At 48.9% G+C, this 22,784-nt stretch overlaps 11 protein-coding genes across 12 annotated transcripts; 4 read left to right on the top strand and 7 right to left on the bottom strand.

The window, feature by feature from the left end:
* Positions 1-284: 284 nt before the first annotated feature.
* ONS95_003998 (uncharacterized protein) lies at positions 285-1,283 on the bottom strand (the record flags this gene model as incomplete). Its single annotated transcript, XM_058497336.1, has 2 exons — positions 285-741; positions 877-1,283. The coding sequence occupies 2 exons, from the start codon at positions 1,281-1,283 to the stop codon at positions 285-287; spliced, it is 864 nt and encodes a 287-aa protein (XP_058353279.1).
* Positions 1,284-2,822: 1,539 nt separating this feature from the next.
* ONS95_003997 (uncharacterized protein) lies at positions 2,823-5,014 on the bottom strand (the record flags this gene model as incomplete). Its single annotated transcript, XM_058497335.1, has 2 exons — positions 2,823-3,698; positions 3,749-5,014. 2 exons carry the CDS (start codon positions 5,012-5,014, stop codon positions 2,823-2,825), a joined length of 2,142 nt encoding a protein of 713 aa, XP_058353278.1.
* A 295-nt stretch (positions 5,015-5,309) lies between these two features.
* On the top strand, positions 5,310-5,748 carry ONS95_003996 (uncharacterized protein; the record flags this gene model as incomplete). The annotated part of the gene is made up of 2 exons (XM_058497334.1): positions 5,310-5,587; positions 5,637-5,748. The coding sequence occupies 2 exons, from the start codon at positions 5,310-5,312 to the stop codon at positions 5,746-5,748; spliced, it is 390 nt and encodes a 129-aa protein (XP_058353277.1).
* A 676-nt stretch (positions 5,749-6,424) lies between these two features.
* Positions 6,425-6,767, bottom strand: ONS95_003995 (uncharacterized protein; the record flags this gene model as incomplete). Its single annotated transcript, XM_058497333.1, has 3 exons — positions 6,425-6,493; positions 6,547-6,624; positions 6,672-6,767. 3 exons carry the CDS (start codon positions 6,765-6,767, stop codon positions 6,425-6,427), a joined length of 243 nt encoding a protein of 80 aa, XP_058353276.1.
* A 1,092-nt stretch (positions 6,768-7,859) lies between these two features.
* SPC25 (kinetochore-associated Ndc80 complex subunit spc25) lies at positions 7,860-8,733 on the bottom strand (the record flags this gene model as incomplete). Its single annotated transcript, XM_058497332.1, has 2 exons — positions 8,458-8,733; positions 7,860-8,407 (listed from the first exon to the last, which is right to left on the bottom strand). The coding sequence occupies exons 1-2, from the start codon at positions 8,687-8,689 to the stop codon at positions 7,860-7,862; spliced, it is 780 nt and encodes a 259-aa protein (XP_058353275.1). The 5' UTR covers positions 8,690-8,733.
* Positions 8,734-9,008: 275 nt separating this feature from the next.
* On the top strand, positions 9,009-12,059 carry ONS95_003993 (uncharacterized protein; the record flags this gene model as incomplete). The annotated part of the gene is made up of 3 exons (XM_058497331.1): positions 9,009-9,111; positions 9,159-10,352; positions 10,402-12,059. 3 exons carry the CDS (start codon positions 9,009-9,011, stop codon positions 12,057-12,059), a joined length of 2,955 nt encoding a protein of 984 aa, XP_058353274.1.
* A 449-nt stretch (positions 12,060-12,508) lies between these two features.
* On the top strand, positions 12,509-13,259 carry ONS95_003992 (uncharacterized protein; the record flags this gene model as incomplete). The annotated part of the gene is made up of 2 exons (XM_058497330.1): positions 12,509-12,765; positions 12,854-13,259. 2 exons carry the CDS (start codon positions 12,509-12,511, stop codon positions 13,257-13,259), a joined length of 663 nt encoding a protein of 220 aa, XP_058353273.1.
* Positions 13,260-13,500: 241 nt separating this feature from the next.
* On the bottom strand, positions 13,501-14,380 carry CCDC25 (Coiled-coil domain-containing protein 25; the record flags this gene model as incomplete). The annotated part of the gene is made up of 5 exons (XM_058497329.1): positions 13,501-13,647; positions 13,700-13,849; positions 13,906-14,009; positions 14,066-14,233; positions 14,308-14,380. The coding sequence occupies 5 exons, from the start codon at positions 14,378-14,380 to the stop codon at positions 13,501-13,503; spliced, it is 642 nt and encodes a 213-aa protein (XP_058353272.1).
* Positions 14,381-15,685: 1,305 nt separating this feature from the next.
* Positions 15,686-16,369, bottom strand: ONS95_003990 (uncharacterized protein; the record flags this gene model as incomplete). Its single annotated transcript, XM_058497328.1, has 2 exons — positions 15,686-16,149; positions 16,213-16,369. 2 exons carry the CDS (start codon positions 16,367-16,369, stop codon positions 15,686-15,688), a joined length of 621 nt encoding a protein of 206 aa, XP_058353271.1.
* Positions 16,370-16,552: 183 nt separating this feature from the next.
* On the top strand, positions 16,553-17,327 carry ONS95_003989 (uncharacterized protein; the record flags this gene model as incomplete). Its single annotated transcript, XM_058497327.1, has 2 exons — positions 16,553-16,640; positions 16,774-17,327. 2 exons carry the CDS (start codon positions 16,553-16,555, stop codon positions 17,325-17,327), a joined length of 642 nt encoding a protein of 213 aa, XP_058353270.1.
* PHO81 (phosphate system positive regulatory protein pho81) lies at positions 16,685-22,256 on the bottom strand. Of its 2 annotated transcripts, XM_058497326.1 has the most exons (8): positions 22,061-22,256; positions 21,271-22,004; positions 21,088-21,172; positions 20,847-20,969; positions 20,742-20,792; positions 19,889-20,690; positions 18,049-19,841; positions 16,685-17,996 (listed from the first exon to the last, which is right to left on the bottom strand). In XM_058497326.1, coding segments are annotated over exons 2-8 (3,042 nt in total). In that variant the 5' UTR covers positions 21,273-22,004; positions 22,061-22,256; the 3' UTR covers positions 16,685-17,810. The 2 variants fall into 2 exon arrangements, with proteins under 2 accessions (XP_058353269.1, XP_058353268.1); XM_058497325.1 differs by having other exon boundaries at positions 17,616-17,996; positions 21,088-22,004.
* Positions 22,257-22,784: the final 528 nt, after the last annotated feature.

The following is a 22,784-nucleotide window of genomic DNA, read 5'->3' as shown; positions in this document are numbered from 1 at the left end:
AAACGCCATAACTGCCACTCCCGTTCACTGAGAGCACCCATGCCTTATAATATCAACGCCCCTAATTTTCCTATGCCCATAAAGTAATTAGCCGGTCGGTAGTAAGAGCTTAACTCCCAAGTAACCCTCTAAGTACTTGAGACCCGACGACAGTCATTAGTAGAAGAGACTTGGGCCACATTATCTGCTCAATCCCACTGTGTATGATAAAGTTGTTTTTGTTGTTGGAAATAATGTACTGATACAGTTCTGAAGAAGAAAAATCTATGGTCGGATTACATCTTTTAAGCGGAAGTCTCGACGGCGGGAGCTGGTGTGACAGGTGTGGCCGAGGAAGGTGGTGGAGGAAGCGAAGGGGCAGGCGATGAGACGAGGTTGCTGACATTGCTCTTCATGTCGACATCGACACCATTATTGCTCTTCTCGCTCTTCTCGCTCTCCATCTGGCTGTTGTCCTTGTTCTCCTTGCTGCTGCTGTCCCCTGATGTAGAGCTCTCGGAATTGGCTTGGATAGTGATTCGGGGTGGTGCAGTCCATCGTGGAATCTCCCACACAACACCAGTGAAGCTTTTCAACTTGAACGACCCCTTCTGCCACTTGCGACATGGCTTTCCTGACCGGTCGAGAGCGCGAAGACCGGCATTGATCGCACCCTGGTTGGCTTTTGGTCCGAGTTTGTGGGCTGCGGTACCATTTGCTGCTCGAGGCGCGCTGGCTGAGTGATCGATTGAACCGTCCTCTCTGTAAGAAGGGTGCATTAGCAAATTGATTCTCGTAGAAGATCGAAGCTAGATGAGCAATGGCATGGCCATCAAGTAAGATAACAGATGATGATTTATATGCGTGAATAAACAGTGAGGTAGAATATATACTTACAATCTTGCCTTCTTTTTGGGTCCTGGCTTGCCTCGAGGCTTAGGGAGCCCATCAGGACCTAGAGCTGGTCCAGATCTCTTAACACCTCTCTTCTTGACAATCTCCGTAGGAGGGGGCATCGAGGACGGGACAGGAGTGCTAGCAGCAATAGGAGTGTTGGCGGCAGACTCGGAGAGAGCGTCGCCATTCGTGCTGTTCGCGACGGGCAGCGTATTGGCGATGGTTGAGGACGATTCCTTTGATGGGGATTCATCCTTCTCGACCTTTGCAACCTTTTCCTCGGCGACCGGAGCAGGTCCAAATCGTGTAAGGAGTTTGGGCGGCAGCTTCAGCGTAACCATCATGGTCGCCTTCGAGGATTTTCTTCGGCCGCTAGCAGCAGCAGTTGTCTTGGTTGAAGGTGTCATGGTGGTTGTGCTGTTGGATGAGGAAGAAAGGAAGAGGGAGGATGGATGACGAGAGAAATTGCCGTTGGTGTTTGTGGACAGGGCTGGCCTAGCTGGTTCGCTGGTTCGCTGGCTCTTTGAAGTCGTCAGTCTGTCCCAGCAGCACTTCTGGAATTATTGTCCCCGGCGACGACAGGACGCGGCGATGCAGGAGAGGTATCGCGATGATGCGTCGGGGCAGTGGTGATTACGGATGAAGGGGGGGATGGAGATACGAGATGGATGAAGAAGGCGAAGGAGAAGGCGAAGCGGAGCGCCATTCTCGAGGTCTCAGGAGGGGAGTCAGGGCATCTTCTAAGAACGAACCGCGCCGACTGACTTGAGTGAGGGTTTGGCGGGTTTGGCACACTTTCCACGTTGCTGGGAAGGAAGTACTGGACGATGGGGGCACGGGGGCACGGGGCACGGGGCCAATCAGAGGCGTGCTGGGGCTGGTGGTGCCGCAAGCGAGCGATCCTGAACCAAGACGTGAGCCAGAGCCAGACCTCCCGACCTCCTCTTCCAACCACCACCCCGCCCCGAAAGCCTTTGTTGCCCCTACCACTCACTCCTGCCCACCCTGCTTTGTGCCACCATGGCCCACGACATCATGTCCGAATCAATTATTCACAGTACTTATGCCAATAGAGGTCGAAAATGCACCGATCGAGTGATTCACATGAACATCTGTCCCTACTTCTCTACTTCTCCTGGCGTTGCTCGCATCCCAGGAGTGGCGGGCCTCGCTCCGTTCCATCGTCCATTCTGTTGGCTTGCTTGCTTTCCACGGGACGCGCAAAGTTTGAGGACTGACCGATCTAGGCAAGCATTCGGAATCTTATTGTCAAAGTTCCCACTTCTTCCGTCGGACGACTCTCTTCAGGTTGAAAGGAAGGAAAAGCCAGTGGAGGCTTCTCTCTCACATCATCCGGATCCGGATTACATCAAGCGCATCCCATCCTATCCTACCTTGCCTAGGTATTCTATCCGGCGAAAGGGGAGGCGTAATCTCGGACAATGTACGCCACGCTGAGAGGAACCTAGAAGATTTGATTGATGCGAGCGACATTCTTCGGATCTCGAGCACGCAGCGCTGAGAATCGAGAGGTGTCTAATTCAGGGGCTGGGGACAAGTAATCCCGCATATCTGCCTTTCAGCTTACAGATCAGCAACCACACCAATGCAAGACTGTGAAATTGGCGATGCAGTGACCTTTCAGGCAGCTGGACGGGTGATTTACGATGTTTCTGTTATCTCATCCACGACTTCCTGTGCGGCCCAAGATTTACTGGAGATCACAGACACAACTACACCAGCTCTATTGAAACAACCGAAAGAAATGCCCCAACGCAGAGCAGAGGCATTTCGTTGACTCTACGGATTTGCGCCTGATCACCCCTTCCATACCCCAAACTCCCCCATTGACTGTCGGTTCATGATAACCTCCCATCCTGTGTGCAAAGAACATTTTTACAAAACTCCCAAACCGTTGATTATCATCCTTTATGCAAGCCAAATCATCACCGGTGCCCAAAGAGTTCAAATTCATCCTCTTCATCATCAGCATCATCTTCATCGCAGTCTCCCATTACTGAATCCTCATCTGATTCTTCATCGTCCCCCATTTCATCTTCAATGTTCTCGAATGAAGTAACACTCCGTGGCTCATCCCGCCCCCAGAAGTCCATATCATCCTCATCTGCTGAATCGTCACTCTCGACAGCCTGAATTGGAACGGGCTCGTTGAAGAAACCGAGTCCTCGGACCGGAGACACAGATCTGCCTATGCGTGCTCGTCTGGCGTAAGGCTCATATCTATTCGAGTCCCCTGTCGATGACGAAGACATGTGAATATGTGCGGAGTGCCTTCTGTGACGAACTGGTCCAGGAGGATGGTTGATGGGCGACAGGAAATCCCTATTTGGATGATCGGGAATTGGAGCCTGGTCGACTTCTCTGCTTTCAATCGGTGGCACTTCGACCGCGGGATCGCTCAAAATTGACAATTGAGCGGTGTTATAAGAATCGCAAATAGCACATTTCAACCCGAGCCAGTGGTAGGTGACGGCGCTCTTCGCATAACAGTCGTTGCACGAGACCATGGCCTTCGTGTCCCGAAACTGGGGGGGCATGGGTTGGGCATCGATTGCTCTGTCTAGATTGCGAAACTGTGTTTCCATATTGACAGTACTCTTGCTGCATATGGGACATTTATAGGACGACTTCATATGTCGGTCGTAGCATGCTCTGTGGATCCCATGCCCGCAGAGCATGAAGACAACAGGCGAAGGAGAATCAAACATGTATTCTCCACATATAGGACAATCGCAATCGGAGACTCGTTCAATGCATTTGTGGGATTTCTCGTTAGCCATCGACATACAAGTACCACAAGTCTAAGACTGTCAGCAACTCAACCCGGTCATGGACTTGGGGACTATGATACCTTGCAGTGAAAAACATCCTTCCCCAGACCACGGCCTTTCCTGCATATTCCACAGTCGTTACAGTGGTATATGTTCTTGTCGGCATCGTTATCCCATAACTTGCAGACACCGCAGTAGTACCATGCGGTTCTCTCTCCACAGTTGACACAGAACTCACCAGCTCGCTGAGCACACGAGCATATCATACAGAGCATATTCTTTGTAGCTTTCCTATTCAATATATGATCTTCGGCTTCATCATGACACAATCGACATGTGTACCACTTGTCACATGCAGAGCATTGCAGCTTCACATTACGTTTGTAGTGCTTGCAGCCAAGTACTTCGACCTCGTCCTTCATAATCACATTCCCGTCATCGTCTGTTTCTGGTGGATCCGGAGGAGCATAAGTCCGCTTCAGATCATCTTGGGACAGGTGAAATGTGTGTTGTTGATCTGCATTTGCTGGTTCAGGAGCCCCGTTCATCTGCCATATGAATGAGCTTAGTGAACCGGGTGTTGTAGGCCTCTCCTGACTGATCATATTTGTTCGAGAAGGCGCTATGGGCTGCTGTTTCGCATGAAAAATCTCCTGAGCCTCAAAATACTGCTGTGTAAGAAGTTGATGCATAAATCGAGCTTTTTGGTCCCCTGAAATGTCCATAGACTGTATTCGGATTATTTGCTGCCTCAATGCTCCCATGCCATCATCTTCAGGCAAAGAGCTGTTCCTCGGACGATTATTCGAACCAGACTGGACTCTATCCTGTGTGCTGCGCCTAGATGGACCCTCAGCAGGACTCATCCTCGCACTAATCGCATTGTGGTTGCTGAATGTAGTGCTTGCAGCCGAATTTGCTCGAAATCTGTTCGGAATTCCAAAGGACGGGTTGTCCGACATGTCATCGTCGATCTGACCATAGTCTGATAGCAGAGATGATATTCTCTGTGGCATGGCACCACTAAGTACAGGTGGCGCACTTGGGGGTCTCCTCTCCTCAAGAGCCCGAAGCTCGGTATCAAGCCCTCCATCTTCTTCGATCGGGGACGATGTCAAGACCGCCTCAGTTATCCTTGCCGAACCATCACCATCTCCAGATACTGAAGCCCCCAGGGTCCCCAAGCGCTCAGCTATATCCTCAACAGCGACTTCATGGGTGTCTTCGAGAGCGGCTCGCTGATTCGTGACAGGGTCAACTTGACTGTCTGGAGGGTTCGAACGGGAGAATCGGCGGGCTTGGCGTAGAACTGGATTGATGAGAAAATCGGATACAAGAGAGCTCATTTGGTGGGCATGTGTCTCATCTGGACATCGGCAGGTATTCTGTTGTTCTGGAGAGATTGTTAATGTCCTGTACCCAACTATTTGGTCGTCTCTATGGCGGCGGAGAGCTGCCGATGACGCTACCCCCCTGCTCTGGCTTTAGCTTGTTTTGAACCCATCCTCCGTGCAAGCACGTGTTAGACGGACAGCTTGCAGGGGTCGTGCTTAAGGGAGGTGAACCTCAATATTTGGAATGGATTTATGCTCCGTTAACTCTAGAACTGTGAGGCCAGAAAGAACCGTTGCCTTCACCATAATGTCGAGTCCGAGCTCCACAGAGCTGATTCATGCATATCGTCAACTCTACCGCGGCCTCCTCCATGCCGTCCAATTCTCGAAACCATCCAGATATATTGCGCGCGACCAACTGAGGAACGCCTTTCGCAAAGGAGACCCAACTACCTTCGACCAGCAAAAAGTAACTCGGACAGTGGAATTCCTCAATTATGCAGCTCAGGAAAGAGGTCTTGAGCACAGAATTATCAAGAATTTATTTCTGACGAAATATTGGGAGAAGAGGGAAGAACACGTGCTGTCAGTATCACCACAAAGAGGCTGAGTTCTTCTGGCTAACACTTGACAGACAAAAAATGGCAAAACTTCCCGCTCAGAAGGAAATTAGGAGGACAGCTAGGACGCATTATGAGATGACCCTGGCTATGCTCAATGATAGTATGGGGCTCTGTTTGCGATGAAACTTTGACCTTGGAGTAACTAGATTCACACCTCTCGTTACCAAAGACTTAGGGTGTGCTCCAGCTATAGAGCTGCAAGGTCCTTTATCCACGGAGAAACATGACCCTCACCAAGTGGCCACCTAAATCAGAAAGAAGGGCTACCAGGTTGAAGGGGTGTGGATGATATGAAGCTCCTGGAGTAGTAGGGAAATGATCCATGTCTAAGCTGAGAGTGCATATTGGACACATGAGATTGCGGTAGCCGGAACAGGGTAACAACACTGGATTACTATGGATATACTTGATGACTTGGAATTCGGGGTTTTTATCAAATGCCACCAAGAGGCGATTCTGAAGAGTTATTTTTGGTACTTATTTGATGTGTCAAGAGCGTTGTCATAAGGCCCTGTAGACTTGACATTCGTCCTTTGTCTGTTCTTGGCAGATTTGCAAGCCTTCAACCTGCCTGACTTCATCCCTCGCAATGATCTGCCGCCTATAGCTTCTTCGACCTGTCCGTGGCCTACTAATCCTTTCTCAGGGGTTTCAAGGCTCTACAAAGATCTCCCCAGATACCGTACATCTCTGTGCTTCAGCTCTGAAATCCTATTCCAAGACGATCGCCGATTTAGAAGGTTGTTCTAATGCTCATATCGTAACTTATGTCATCTTCCAATCTCTATATCGATATCTGTCATTGATCACCGAGGTGAATCTCCCTCCTTGTCTCTTCCGCATCCTTCCTCAATTCCTTGACGACAGACTGCCATAACATCAGCCTACATATATGGAGAACGATAATAAGGGCCTTCATACCGCAAGTGCTTCTGGATTGACGCCGTTTTCGATCAACGAGATGCAGATTGAGAGTGTCTGGCGATCGAGGTCCGCGTTCTAGACGTAATCAGGTACTGTGCTCAAGTATGCGCCAGAGGGCAAACCAATAACGTTGAAATCTCATGGAAGACATCGATGACTTCAAGTGCTTGTGCAGCACTGGCCTGCTTATCTTTCTTGATATCCGGTTCGGCAGGCATGTTGAGATGTGGTGAAGTTAGGTATGGAACGGTTTTGTTGTGGTTCCCTAAGTACCTACTCTACCTTAGCCTATGATCGACGATGAATGTGGCGCGGGACGCGACTCCGCATTCGGATCCTCAACACCAATGGGCACCCCGCATTGCTGACAGGAACGAAGATAGCCCCCACGTCAGTATTAATTCTACTCGTAGCTTAAGTCATCTCGGCGGTGAATTTGCTCTCGTAAGCTGCTTGGAGGATCTCATATATCTGATCGTCACTTCTCACATTCTCATCTCTTCTGTCCCATAGACATTCGGCATTATGTCGATCTCCTCTGGTTCAACGATAAGACCGGCCCTCACAGGGTCCTGCCAATGCGGCAAAATCACCTACTCCAGCAGCGTGCTCCCATCAAGTCTCACAGCATGTCACTGCAAAACATGCCGAAAGTTATCGGGAGCACCCTTCCTTACATTTGCCAGCTTTCCCACCTCTGCAATCACGTACAGTTCAGATGTTTCGTCCCTGGCCAAGACGAGCTACTCGGAGCTGGGGGACAGAGCACATTGTTCTGGCTGCGGAACCCCGATTTCTATGCGGTACAAATGCCAACCTGAGAACATAAGTATCACGGCTGGAAGCATTGATGAGGAGAGCTTGAAGGCTCCTTTGCCCAAGGTCTCTCAACATATTTTTCTGTCCGAAAAAGCGAGCTGGTAGTAAGAACTCCTGATTCTTTTGGGCTCTTGTTAAATATTGCATGAGTATAGATTGACAAGAAAGTAGTGAGATGCCAGGAGACGAGAAGGAGAAGTGTCAGAAGTTTGAGAGGTTCTCGACGAACTTCCAGAAGAAAGTGGACGGTTGGAAGAAAGTGTTCTTGTCACCAGGATTAGGTTGAAGTAAAGTCTTTAGCGAATCATAGGGTAGCATCATGCTGAGAGCAAAGCCAGATCGTATTGAAACTTATCGCGAGCCGTACGAACCAAGGTACTGCGCCCGAGTGGCAGGGATTGCATAATCAATAATCCATCGACTTATACCAAACTTCCAATATACACCGTACACCAGATACTTGTTTTGTACTCATCCCTGTCTCAATGCTCTCATCCTTTCACTGCTTCGACGAACAATTCCCGCATTCCCTTAAGCAGTACTCTCAGGTCCCTACTTTCGTTCAATTTGTCCAACACTCTCTCGATCTGCTCCTTCTCCAACTTAGGCTTGCAATATGGAATTTCGTATTCCCACTTGGACGTATCCAACTCAAACCATGCCTCCCTAGTCCAGTCCCTGTCATCAATGTGTGTGAACATAAACTTCAGTCGGTCGTTCAACCCCGCTCCTTCAAGTGTCATGCACAAATTAGAGGTCCAGAAATCCATCTCTGGTATGTTGAATCGGGATTGCGCATCGATATGTTGCGCATGAGCGCGCTGTGCTGCAAGACGTATGTCAATTTGTTTCTGCGTGTCTGCAATTTGCTGCTTTAGACTATCTCGAGTTGCAACATGGCCATCTCGTTGTGCGCTAAGGGATGCAATAGCCGTCTTCATCTCGTTGGTCTCGGCCTCCTCTTTTGCAACTGTCTGTTGGTGGGTGCTGGATTTCTGAGAGAGGATCTCAATGTCTCTCCTCTTCATGCGCTGGTCCTCTGTGGATTTGTTAGCTCCATGTCGCCCGCGTTTGTGTCAAAATACCGACCTTTGAGCTCGGCAACGTTCATGCGAAACTGATTTCTCTCCTCCAAGACACGCTTGCGGCCCTGCTCAATAAAGGCATCGAATTTGACTGTGAACTTCGTCATACGGTCGCGCAGTTCATCGAATCCGAAATTGATACTTGGCAAGGAATCTGCCATTGAAGGCGCGTCTGCGGAGGAAAGAGGGGGCCGCATTGCGCTGGTAGAAAGTGATGGCTCGAACAATGTAGACATTTTGGGCGTGAACAGTGCAGTGTTTTCTAGTGATGTAGTTGGATGCGAAGGTTGTGTATGTTTCGAAATCTTGATGCGCAGGTGTTTTGATTCGCGTTATCGGTTGCCGAGGGGACCAGATTGAACTAGACCCAGATTGGTAACGCGCTCCCGCTCGATAAAGACTGAATAAATTTCTGAGGCGTCCGAGTTCACTCTTGAACATGACTTTGAAACCGGTCGACTTACAGCGCATGAGTACCGGCATCGTGATTTGATACACAACACATCGAAATGAATAAGATAGTCTTTTCTGAAGCTCGAAGACCTCAAAAACCAAATGGCTGATCACCGGGTTACTGACTTGGCTATTGGTCACCCTGGTCAGGCAACTTATGATACCGAGGAACAGGAATGGAAATTTTCACAAACATTAACAGACGGTTAGTTATGCTAGATCAGAGTCCATACTTCTGCTCACATTCTGTAGGAGTATCTATCAAACAGCTTCTTCCGTTCAAGGAGTGGGTTCCTCCTTCCGACCACATTCCATCCAAGGGTGATGAGAAGGCTTCACTCGTTATACAAAATCAAACGAGATGGCTGTCCAAAGCTTTGCCAGAAGCGATTCCTGCAAAGTCTATTGCAGCTAATCTTGTCCGGAAATCTTGGGAAGCATCTTCCGAGATTTCCAATGAGCTTGGCTCCCTCTTGGCCATTGGGTACGCCCATGATCCAGAGCGCGTGTCTGGAATCCGAAAACCTCAAATTATAGCTATGTCCTGTGGCGTAGCAGGCCATGTGCTTCGATTTATCAGACCACGTGTTGAGACCCGCGGTTGGGGAAAATCAAGCGGCGCCAGGCTTTCATTTCTGAATGTGGATTTCCTCGATGCCGGGCACTGGATGGGCACTGGCGGCACCATTCGTCAGATTGTTGCAATAGAAGGCGAGAATGAAAAGGATTGTTGGTTTGCGGTGCGTCAGGCTACTGTTATCACACTTTTCCGTCCCATCTATGGCAAAATCCATAAACATCCTGTGCCCACCGGCTACTCAACTTTTGCGTCGTCCATGTTAAACGCCAATCCAAGAACCTCTTTGACAGCTCAGAGAACTGGATCTAAGAGCCATGCTGATGTCACATTCAACCCGTGGTTCTCTCGCCAAATCGCAGTGGTTGACACCCGCGGCTACTGGACTGTCTGGGAGGTTGATACAAGAAACAATCATAGCAAAAACACATCTGAAACCCTGGTCCCCAAGAAGGCTGGAGGGGTCTATGATTGCTGGGCCAATGACGGATTCTTAAAGGTGCCGTCACTTGGTCATTTTGATGGCTGGTATCGAATTCTATGGGCGTCCAACCTCAACACAATCGTTGTGTCTAACAGGCGTCATGTTACGGTCTTTGATGTCAAGGCACAATCAACACCACTTGGCCAGGTGGAATTATTCCCTGCCGGTAACAATGACTGGATCATTGATATCCAACGTTGCACCAACAATATGCATTATTTGTATGTTCTGACAACGACCCGGATATTTTGGCTGGAGATCATTCCGGCAAGCGAAAACAATGATGATCATGTTGAGGCTGGGGGTAGAATACTTTTGTCATACTTTCACTTTATGAGTGTCGATGATGAAACTCTTAAATTGGCTACATTTGCTAGTGCTAAGGGTAATGCTTTTTTCCATATCCTGGCAGGGATTGAGCTGATAATATCCAGTATCTGTTGCCATAATTTCTGCAAAGAATCAAGTCGTCACCTACTACGACTTCCAAAAGCCTCAATCCCAGGGCCGTTCTTCGTCAAGTGGCACATTCAGTCTGCTTCTGTCCTCCGATCCAAATGGAGATCGGAATATACTCCTCCACTCGGTCAAATTTCTACCTTGTCAGCTGATGTTGAGCGCCAATCACTTTTCTGGACCAGGCCCGAGGTATGCCGAAGATGGCGTAGAGTTTTTTCAGCTTTGGGCAATCACAACTGACTTGGGTCTACTCTCCACCTTGACTGCTGTAAAACTTCATGGAACCAAAAGTCGTGTTGTTATAGCGCCAGACACGAAGCTGCTCCTATCGTCCCGGTTTCTCGGACCCAAGTTCGTCAATGAGGATGACGATTTTGTGGTTCCTGATGAAGTGCACTCGAAAACTATGTTCAGAAACAAAGCAAGCCACTGCATGTTACACCCGCCTGAGAAAGATGATCTTCGCTTCCGACTAAATTGGAGGAGAATTTTCCAGAAAGTCTTTATTGATAAGCCGCCTGAGGAAGACCTGCCGACTCATAATCTCGACCGAGAGCCGGGCTTGGATTTCCCGGAACTTCTTAGCCTTGCGGCTGATGACATTTCGCAAAGAAAGGATCTGGAAGAACCGATGAGCATCACTTTAGCTGAGATAATTGGAGATCTGAGGCAGAACGAGGACCTAGACCAAGCTTCTCCAGTTCTTCTTGCCTTCTTAGAATCTTTAGAACAGGAGCAAGACCCGGAGGACCGTTGGAGATTAACCGTAAAGGATCGCACAATGGGCACTGGTATAATGTTTCCGAAGAATGTGGAATCTAAATATCCAGATCCGCTTAAGATTTTTGATCAGCTGGTCGAATACTGGATGACAAGTCTACCAATCGACGTGCCTAATCTTGTGCGGCACGCAAAGTTCAAGGTCATTCGACAATTAGCCATGGATCTATGCCTCAACTCAATCGGAATATCCCTTCAGGACAAAGCTTTGGATCACGTTGCGAAATATGCGCCGATGGATCATGGAATTGTTGCAGCTTCGTTCAGCAAAGATGGTTGGCTCACCAGGGAAAGTTCCCCTCTGGTGTTCTCTTCACAGCTACTCGCTACGCAAGATGAACCAGGTTTGACCTTACCCACACCCATCCAGACTCCGTCGCTATACTCCCAAGCTACATCGACATCTGGAATCATGGAGGACCCTGTAATTGCAAGATTACGACAGTATGCGCCAACTATCAAGGCAAAAGCTGAGTTCGGCGCCAGTACCAATGGATCCGTACTGTCCCATTGGCCTTCTGCTTTGGCAGACCCTACTGAATATTCCTACGAAATGGCAAAGAAGGCATGGGCCGCTGCAAATACCGGAGAAGATGACGTGCGTTCTAGCAGGAAAGTAAAAGCAAGAAGACGGAGGAGGACGGAGGAATTTGTGAAAGCAATTGAGCCAGCTGTATCGCGACGGTTGACCTTGACGGCAGGTAGCCAGCCTGCTATCATTGAAAAGATGTTCAGCTCACAAGGAGTTAATGAAGTTCCGATGACACAACCAGACAGAGGCACTTTTGGAAGTAGAGCTGTACAGCAACTTAAGAAAAAGCCAAAGAAAGTAAGGACGGCTGGATTCAAGTAGCCATAAATTGGTTGCGGCCTTTGTAGGTCATAGAATAATTTTTGGGGGGAAAGAACTCTTGCTTCTTGCTTATATCTGAAGTCTTTTCGCTAGTTAGTGAAGTTCCGACTATAATCAATGTTACCCTTCATTCTAGCATAAAGCAGCACTTCCAGGATTGCCATGTCTGAACAAACCGTCGCACTCAACATTTAGAGAAGCGCCACCAGCAATCAAGCCGCAAGACTAGGGAGCCGGAAAGCGGACTATCTCGTTCAAGGCACTGAATAAATACCTAGCTTGCTGGTAAGAATCGTGGCTTTCGTTTTGACTCTTGAATTGTGACATTGCGATATGTAGGCAGATAAATGGCAGTTTGTTTTTGCTATTGCCCCTCATTTACCCCGCCAAAGCTCAACAAAGCTCTCCCAGAACATTCCCCAATATCTACCACAAACCACGAACTCACCATGTCTGGCCACTGCCATGACGAGCACGACCACTCAGGTCACGGTCACGATCATGCAGGACACGATCATTCTGATGACATAACCCCAGCTCTTCAATATTCGCTATACCAACACATCAACTTCGACGACATCACCGCACTGAACGAAGCAGAAGTCGGTTCTGGAAAGGCTATCGTCAAGAAAACATGGGCGGAGAGATTGGAGTCCGAACCCGAGCTTGTTAGCGATGCTGATGAGCAGCTTCTCATCCACGTTCCGTATGTTAGAAGCTATTCTTCATTTCAAGTACTTTGAGTACTTTGGTCCTTGCATACAAACGATGAACTAACCATGCAAACACAACAGCTTCACTGGCCAAGTAAAACTTCACTCAATCTTGGTCCGGACTTCACCCTCTTCCTCCGCGCCCCAAACCCTCAAAGTTTTCATCAACCGTGACGACCTCGACTTCTCGACCGCCTCAGACCTCTCCCCAATCCAAGAATTCAAGCTTTCGCAGACATCTGAGGTACAAGATATTCAGGTCAAGAGAGCATTGTTCGGGAAGGTGCAGAGCTTGACGTTGTTTGTGGAGGATAATTATGGGGAGCATGAGAGCAGGATTAGCTATCTGGGATTTAAGGGAGATTGGATGCAGTTGGGAAGGGCTCCGACGAACATCTTGTATGAGGCCGCTGCGAATCCGAGTGATCATGCCGTGAAAGGGACCTCGATAAATCAAATGGGAAGTCATCTTGGGGGAGGGCATTGAGCAGGTGTTTATGTCAAAAATTTCTATGAAATTGGTGCCAGACAAAGATAAGTCATACATATGGTTAGTTGCTGCCACTGCTTCTTTGCCACGTCACTCATCAGCACAGAAACACTGCGATGATGCCACTCTGCTAGAGAAGCTGAAAGCATAGAATGTTAGCTCGACAGAAGAATAGGTGAAGCGGTTCTTCGTAGCATCTTTTGAGAATTTCTTGATGTTTTTTATAAAGTTTCATCAACTACATGAAATCACTCAAGTAACCTTCCTCACGATTCTGGTTGTTCGCCTCATCCGAATCCTGTTCTTGGAAAAGCTCATCATAGGCATGGTCCTTCTGCCACTTTTTCTGCTTTCTCTCCTCGGCTACTCTGGCCTCTTCTTTCTTCTACAACAAGACTTAGCAATGCAATAATATGCTGAATGGTGGGTTTACGTACTCGTTCTAATCTGGCGGCTTGATCTTTCTTCCTCACAGCCTTCAGCTTCTCCTCTCTCTCCATTTGCAAGTCTGGGAACTTCTCGACTTTGGTCTTGTTGAGACGATTGACGATTGGGTTCTCCCGTTGTGGAACGAGGATTCTCTTTACCTATGGAGCTACTTTTGAACAAGGTCTTCTCTAGAAGCATTTGGAGACAAACATACCTTCCGAGGATCCTTGAAGCCAACTTGACCAACTGCCATAGAGCCATCTTTCTTCAAATTTGACCATGGAGTGTAGATAATTGTGACATTGTCCTTCTTATTGCCTTTGAAAGGAATTAGCATCACGTGTCTCATATTTCGAAGCTCGTCTGTGACAAACCTTCAATTGAATTGGCCTTTGTAAGCTGTGCACAATCGGTCAAGACTCCCTCATCAATAGACTCCCAGCTTTCGCCCTCTTTCATGCGAAGGTAAATGTGTGCGCTGGATAGTTTGTCTGCGTGGAACCATACATCCTCTTCAAGGCCATATTTTATCAAATCCTCGTCTACAAATCGCAAATATGTAAGCAGATACCCGAGACACCGCACTTTGCCAAACCGACGGATCAGGTTTACGTACTCTCGACCTTGTCTTTCCCAGCATAAATCTCAGCGGAAGGTGATACCGTATTGGATGTAAAATAGTAAACCATGGTGGCTCAACTTGAACACCGCTCTCATCGCCGTTCCATGTCCATCAAAAGACAAAGGCAGTTTTGGCTACCGAGGAATTTCTGATACCTACTGTATTGAGTGTCACGCGCAATTCGGCTGCCGTAGTCACCCCTGTTCGCCAGAATATTTACTCAACTCCAAGCTCGGCAGCTTCACAACCTCACGCCAGTCATCAAAGCCCACGCATCATGGCACCCAAGCTGCCGACAAGCTGGGCGCAACTGCCACCATCATTTCTCCTTCCCGACGCATTCCTCCCGTTGACAGCAAAGCGCGGCGTCAAATATGGCTGGACGACAGCACCAGCCCGAGCGAAGCCAGCTCGATTCAACCAGAAGACTGCTGGTCTACCAGTCCTCGAACACTCACCTGCCGCGGCACTCAAACGGAAAGAATTCACACTACCATTGAGGACGGGAGCATTGGCCGTCAAGAAGGGTATGACCGCTCTGTATGATCCCGAGACGGGAGTCAGGACGCCTTGTACGGTTCTGCAGTTCGATAGAGTGCAAGTGGTGTCTCATAAGACGAGGGAGAAGAATGGCTATTATGCGGTTCAGATTGGAGCTGGATGGAAACATCAGGATAATGTGACGAGGCCGTTGCTAGGACATTTTGCTGGTGCGAATGTTGCCCCGAAGAGATTCGTTTCGGAGTTCAGGGTCAAGAATGAGAAGGGTCTCCTAAAGGTTGGAGAGACCATTGGACCGGAGTGGTTCCTTGAGGGACAATTCGTTGACACGAGATCGGATTGTAGAGGAATGGGATGGGCAGGTGGAATGAAGAGATGGGGGTTTAAGGGTCAGCCTGCTTCGCACGGAAATTCGAAAACGCATCGTGCTATGGGATCTTCTGGTGCCTCGCAGGGAAGTGGTTCGAGAGTTTTGCCGGGAAAGAAGATGCCGGGTCGAATGGGAGGGAATCAAGTTACGATACAGAACATCAAGGTGTTGAAGGTGGATGCCGAGAAGGGGTTGTTGATTCTGAATGGGTGTCTTGCTGGACCAAAGGGATGCATTGTTAAGATCCAGGATGCGATCAAGAAACCATGGCCCGTTATACCAGGAGAGGAGATCAAGGAGGAGTTGGAAACAGCAACGGCATAGAAGAAAATCTTTGTACAGTAGATTATTTGTACAATACATGTGGCATAGACCTGGCGTTTGAGAAGAAAATCCCAAGTACGCCTTTGCAATGCATTCAATCCCGTTCTCTTCCAAGCATACCGTCCCAGTCCAGTTTCCTCAACATTTTGCCTATCTGCAGTCTCGCTCCTTAAACATCTATGATAAGTTCGGCGCATAGCTCCCTCTCCCGACCTTTTTCGGCTCGTCCTCACTAATTTCAATGCCCTTGAACGGATCACTCCCATCCAACAGATCAATCTTCCTCCCATCTTTGGTCTCCAAACTCCACTCCGTCGTAACAAACATGCCCTGCCTTCCCAATCTATGACTCTTAAACCTCATCGTGCCACTCTCTGCACTTCCTTTGACTGCAAAATGAATATCGATCTTGCCGTGCAACATGTTCATCTCGCCCCAAATCCACGGCATCTGGCTCTTGAAATATATCTCTTCACCTAGGTATTCGCGTGCCTTTGGGGAGGTGCGCAGAGCGTACATGGTCGAAGAGACCACGCTGCTGGAGGACTTTTGGTAGTTGAAGATGCCGAGGGTGGAGGAGATGAGGATTACGAGGAAGATTGGGATCGTGCGGACCCATTTCATGCCATTTTCGGGGATATCTGTATTTCGTGTTAGTCCACTACGACTTCTGTCTTGTATGTGGAGGTAGTAGGAATACATACCAGGCAATTCACGATCAGCTCTCCTTGCCATTAACGGCCCATCACCAGGTTTCGGCGGCGCGATCAAAGTCCTCTTCTGTGGCCTTAGATTCCTCGAAATGACAGGGCTAGCTCTAAAGAGCGCCCGCGAGCGCAGTAATCGCTGAAATGGCAACATCTTACAGAAGCCCTCGTCGGCGAAGTGCTGTTCTGGAGCTTGTGGTGGAATCGACTGTGAGTGGTTCGACTTTTTGGTGTTTGCTTGGTTTGCTTTTGGCGAGGCTGCCAGGATTTTATCAGATTTCGCATCTCTTGCCTTGCGTTTTCCTCAACAGCCAGTCTTAGACTTCAAAGTGCGAAAATGGCCACAGCAAGATTTAGAAAGACGTTTAAGTATCCAACGGATACGGATTCCGAGGATGACGGTCCGGAGGCGATGGATGAAGACGGTACATTTCCCCTCTCCCATGGCCACTTTTCAGCCTTCTCTTATTCTTACAATACCTTCACATAATTCGAAGCAGAGCAAATATAGCAAAGGCACACCGCGAGTTCATAATCAAACTGCTAATGTATCAACAGAACAAGACCATCTCATCCAAACAATGCAACAAGATAACGCAACCCGCAACGCCCAATACTCACTCCTCCTCCTAGCCATCTCCCTCCTCAGCACACTCCCATACATCCGCACCCTCTTCACACCCCACACAGCACTCCTCTCACTGCTTAGCATAACCTCGTTGCTCTCTACAGCCTACCTGATCCACATCCTCCCACCTCACATCACAGGCCTCCAATACCTCGATAAACTCAACAGCTCCTCCTCATCCTCCTCCGCGCCTCGCAGTCTCGCCTCAAGGAAAGCAGCAATGTTGCAAGCTGGCGGCGGTGGCGGACCAGTCGAGAAGTACTTACCCTTGTTGAACTGCGGGTTGTGCGTTGTGCTTGTTGGTTTAGGAGGTGTCGTGGGGAGGAGGTTGGAGGCGGGTGGAAGTGGAAGCGGGCTTTGGTGGGGGTTTGAGTGGCTACCTGCAGGTGTTTGGGGAGTCACGGTGTTGGCAAAGTGGGTTATGGGGGGTGTGGATCCCGAAGGAGAGCTGGGGAGTTTAAGATATGAGTTGAAGGGTGCGTAGGGTGGTGAACATTGTTGCGTGAGAAGAGACTTTGATAGTCATGGGAATGTCTCGTATTGCGAGGAGTATGGAGTCTGACATGTGAAGATGATATGATGTTATGTTGGCATATACGTGCCTCTAGATACTGCGACGGTGGTTCTGGATTCTCAGTCTTTGCAAAGCAGAAAGGCTGATCCATTGTGCATGCCTCCAGATGTGAGCTGTGTTGAAATTGTCCTCATTTCTGTCCCTGAAGTGAAATCACATCAGCAATATCATTTACCTACTTTGAAACAACAATCACCTCACATAGATTGTACTAGGTTAGTTTCCAATCTCATCGCAGCGCCACGTAGCCAAGTCATCCATCCCTCACAATGATCACTCGCTTAATTTCAAACACTTGTTGGGACGACAACAAAGACAAGATTTCAGCGCTCTTTGTACGAGCATATTCTAAGATAAAGCTAAGCAAACTTTTATCTTCTCTTATTCCACCCCTTACATATCAATGCTTTCGTTGAACCGCAACACACCATTCGCTTTCAGAACTCCATCAATACCTTCTGGTAATCTCGGGAATGGATCATCTAAGATCCCAAAGTCTACTTGTTGTTCTGCAGATTTGTCTATAACGAGTACGAGACCTTGTGCTTTGATTGCTTCGACCAATGCTGGTACCATGTCCTACATAATCATTAGTACTCCGTTAATCCGCAAGGATGTAGCGCAGGCTTACCAGTAGCCGGGAAGAACATATCAAGCCCATGAAATTGTTATTCTGAGCTATTCTGACGGCTTCCTTGATGGACGTTGTTCTTCTCCCACTACTCAGAACCGAAGATGCAGGTGCCGATTCACCCTCGCGGCCCAAGTCATTACACAAGAAGACTGGGTAGTTTGGTTGCTTCCAGTTTAGAGCCGTGCACACTGTAGGGTTAAACGAGCTGAAGACGATGGATCTCGTGGCATCTGGGGTTTGCTCTCGCAATGTCCTCGCGTGGTCAAACACGACTCCTAGAATTGCGTCGCCGAATGTGTTGATGTTCACTGTAGGACCAAGTCGCAATGCCTTCTCTTCTTCCGCGGATGGATACAACACCTGTAGATTGACGTGCATCCCTGAGGGTAGAAGTGCTAGGGCATCTTGCAGCGAGACTGCAGAATTCGATAGCACGCGGTGCACATCAGCGATACTTTCGAGTGGCTGATTTGGTAGGTCTAATAGATCTCCGGCTTTGTTTGCGTGACGTGAACTGGCACTGATAAACTGAGCATATGTCAACCTGCTGACCGGAAACTCGATGTCCATGTAGTCCATGGTCCATCTCGGCCAGAGAACTGGCACTCCGTCACAAGTATGCTGCACAAATAGCAGGACATAATCCCCTGACAAACTAGACCCAGTGATGAAAGCACTCGGTCTATGGTCAAACTGGCTGGTGGCCTTCCAGTAAGTTTCGAAGTCGGTAATTTCCAAAGGCTTCCCTCGGAATGGTTTAATCACTTGGAAGTTGAAAGTGATCTGTCCGATGGCTCTTAGTCTGGGGTCGAACAGAGGTAGAGAGCAATGGCCGGAACTGCTCATCAGTGCTCGGAAAGTACTTGGGAGTGCCACCGTTTTCGCAATGACTTTAGCACCATATGTAGGGAATACATCGAAGTCGATGGCAAAAGAATCTAGATTATCAACTTGGAAGGAAACGAGGCGGGTATCTTCTTGAAACGGAAGTAAAATGTTCTTCGGTATTAAATCGGATAGTTTCGAAGAAATGGTGAGACGGGCTGCAGGATATTTGCTGTCGTGGAAGAAGGTCATCGGTTGATCGCCGTTCTCGTCAAAACTGATTTGAATGAAGGTCTTCGTATCGAGGAAGTTGTGACCATATCGTCGAAGTGGGATGATGGGGGGTGGTAATTCGAGATCGGGAATGGCATCGACATCCAGACTCATAGGAGCCGGCGCACTGCTCCCAGTCAAAAGGGCAGTTGTTTGTGATGTTTTCCGACCACCTCGCACATCTGTGGGTATCGAAGAGAGGAGTCTCATACACTCTAAATGGCCCTCCCATGCTGCGTAGTACATAGCGGAGAGTTCTTTTTCATCCAGGATGGTCGTTTGAACGCCGACATTAAGTAGAGTCTGCATGCAAGGTACATTGCCTTCGCTTGCGGCATGGAAAATAGGTGTCCATGAGTACAGCTTGTCGATTTGGTTGAGATTTGCCCCGTACTCCTTTAGTAGGAGAAGAAGTTGCGGTGTTTGTCCTGAACGGGCAACGAGATGCTGTGGATATAAACCTTCGGCATCTGGGAGAATATTGGCGCCATGCTTGAGTAGAAGTTCGACAATAGCAACCGAACCATGCTCGCAGGCCAGATTCAGCGGAACATGGTCTGCATCAGATGTGGGGTCGATTCTAGCAGATCGTGCCAGGAGTCTCTCAGCACATTCAAAGTGTCCATGGATGATGGCGTGTATCAGTGGCGTAAAGTTGTCGTGGTCGATGAGGTCGATGGTAGATTGATCCGCTTGCTCACGTCAATTGAAGATCCCACGGAATGTTTAAATAACTTACCATTCAACAAAGCTTCAACCATATCCAGGCGCCCGTGCATACACGCATAGTGTAATGGAACACGTCCATACACATCAGTTCGGTTCACGGCGACACCTTTTTCCAGTCCGACTCCTAAGACAAACGCATTACCATATATAGTTGCTTGATGGAGGCAGTTGCGTTCGTTGATATCATCTTCGGATTGCACATCGACCAGTCCAGTGTCCAACAAAAGTTGTAATGAGTCCAATGGTCCTTCGTTGATTGCTGCGAGAAATGTCCTAGTTATCCGCTCTAGCAGAGCAATGTCTCGGGAGCCATTCGGGTCGGCAGTTTTTAATCGCAACAGAAGGTCTTTGAGAGGCTCAATATTACCAGAGATTACTGTCTCGAGTAGGAGCGTATCGGCGTCACCCTCGTCAGTCCCCAACAGATGCTGGCTACTGACAATGTGGTCCGGACTCCTTTCGAAGCTCACATTATCGCCTTCAGACCACGCACCAAGCTCCTGTAAACTCGTAGTAGCTTGATCTGACAGCTCACTGATGACAGTTGCATTGAAGAATGGTTGAACCTCGACGGCGCGCGAAAGGTAGAGCTCCTTTGTTTTCGATTTAGAAGTTTTGTCCCATTTCTTCAAAATCTTCGAGAATGCAGTTCCGTTGATTTCGACGAACTGCTGAAGCTTGTTGAGATCGTTGCCGAACTGTTGGAAGCCTTCCTCAAGGGTCGTAAACTTGGCGGAGCGTCTAGATGTATTTTGATTTCGCGACTGAAGAACCTTCTTCTTGTCCAAAAGAGTCTTAAGTCTGATTTTGAGCTGGTCGGGTTAATCGTGGCGATCCGACACTTAGTAAGAGAATCCACATACCTCGGCCTCCTTCTGAAGGTAAAAGGCATTGACTTTCTCTAACTCACGCTCCTGATCCGCCGTCAGCATGGCGAATGAAGAAGCCTAATGCATTGTTTGACTTACAAGTTGAAAGAAGAAAGATGCTTTGTTAGCCTGCAAGGCCGCTTGAGAATCGACGATACCCGCCGAGCGGTGGACATCATTCAGGGCCAGGAGAGTGGGTGTCGCAGAAAGCTTTTTGATGAGCTGACAGCAAAGAGTTAGCCCACATGCAGCGCCTCTTGGACAGAAAGAGCGCATGAACAGCCTAATACGACATTGCTTTTTCTTTGGTTGGTGAAGGCAAACGCGGACATCAACATACCTTCTTGAGCGCCTTGTAGTTGACGAAGCTTGCTGCATACTCCGGGACCTCGAGCTGCCTTTTCTGAATCTGCTTGCCGAACTTCCTAATACACGGAGATGCTATCAGTTTCTCTCGCCTTCTCTCATGTAACATACAACAGCTGGAGTTATGTAACATGCAGCGTGCCGGAGAAGAACGTACATGGTGCGGTGTTGGCACCCGCAGAGCCCTGCGGGGGCTGGAAACGAGCGAGAGCTTGCAAAAGAAGGGGAGGGAAGAAGTGGTATTTCAACAATCCAGTAGCAGATAAGGTCACATGCAGGTGTTCATGCTCACTGGTCTGGACTCGACTATTGGAAGGACAGGACAGGACAGCACTGCGAAACAGAGTTTAAAGAAGCAGCTCAGGAAGTCCAATATGACGTCGAATCCGAGTTTTGGAGGTCAGAAGGTGGGATGAGGGTCCAGGGTAGGGTAGGGTAGGGTAGGGTAGGGTAGGGTAAGGTAAGGTAAGGTAAGGTAAGGTAAGGTAAGGTAAGGTAAGGTAAGGTAAGTTAGGTGAGGGAAGGTCGTGTCGCAGTGCAGTAGAGCGCCAGACTGACAGTGCGAACGAGCTCCAGGCCGCATGTGACGTTTCCGTTGGCAGGTGAGGCTCGCTCTAGTGGCTCCGGCGAGTGGATGGCCAGCGTCGGAGCACTGTGCTCTTCAGTACTAGGGATGGCCTAGCCCTGCATGCATACAGTAGAAGCTGTCTGCAGTGGGCAACAAGTGGGGGTTCAACGATGGATAGAGAATGGAATGGAGCTGGTTGACGAGGTGGATGGAGCGGTGCGGTGCGGTGCGGTGCGCAGAGTTGCTCTTGTTTCGTCTCAAGAGAGGTTCTCGGTCTCGGTCTCGCCTCGTCTGTTTTCCTGTTGACACTAAGGTACGGATATCTAGCTCAATGATTCAGTCAGTGGGCAGGGCAGACACTAGCACTACGTATACGTACCGCAGCGTCCTCAAGTGACAGTTCCCGAATCGTCGTCCAGCGGGAAAACCGAAGAGGTCTTAGTGAGGGGTAGCAGCGGCAGCAGCATGCTACAGTACTGTAAGAAGAGACAAACAGAAATATTATTGCAGATGCAGATGCAGATGCAGATGCAGGGTGCATGGGCAGGCGAGGCAGGGCAGGCAGGGCACCTGAGTGAGGTGGTTCAGCCGGCTCCACAGCATTGCAAAAGGAAAGAAGCCTCTCGCTTCCGAGGGGCAGGGGCAGGGGCAGCCCATGGATTAGGATTGGTTCTGCACGCCCCTCAGTCCCCAAAATTTTCTTCTTTCGACGGATTTCAGCCAATGATAAATGACTTTCACCCCACGTGGGCGCAAGGCTGACGTTTTCCGAGATGTTAAGCAACAGGCAAGGCTGCCGCTGGCGCTGCCCCTCTCTCAAGGCACTCACCTCACAGGACCTGAAGACTTGACTGACTACTACGAAGGTACCTTACCTACCTCCGTACTTATGTAAACACGCAACAGCCGCATCTTGAGTCAAGCAATGGACCTTATTGTGAAGCCATGATTAATGACCGGCTGCCTGGGTTTTAAGGCACGCTGGATGATGTCGAGCGACCTACTCCCTTCCGCCCGCTCTACAGGCATGAGCCACAGGGGATGTGGCAGGCGAGTCTAAGTCATGTGATAGAGAGAAATGCCATCCTCATACCTTAAAGAAC

Source organism: Cadophora gregata (assembly GCF_030347475.1).
Source record: "Cadophora gregata isolate MNR1 chromosome Unknown scaffold_13, whole genome shotgun sequence".
NCBI classification, from domain to species: domain Eukaryota; kingdom Fungi; phylum Ascomycota; class Leotiomycetes; order Helotiales; family Ploettnerulaceae; genus Cadophora; species Cadophora gregata.
This window is presented reverse-complemented; position numbering and strand designations above follow the sequence as displayed.

Bases quoted from the DNA above. Each gene is read 5' to 3' on its own strand.
- PHO81 (XM_058497325.1), bottom strand. From the start codon at position 21,246: ATGTTACATAACTCCAGCTGTTGTATGTTACATGAGAGAAGGCGAGAG. The intron at 19,842-19,888 runs GTAAGTTATTTA...GACGTGAGCAAG, and splicing joins GGTTGAAGCTTTGTTGAATG to CGGATCAATCTACCATCGAC. The intron at 17,997-18,048 runs GTAAGCCTGCGC...ATGATTATGTAG, and splicing joins TATGTTCTTCCCGGCTACTG to GACATGGTACCAGCATTGGT.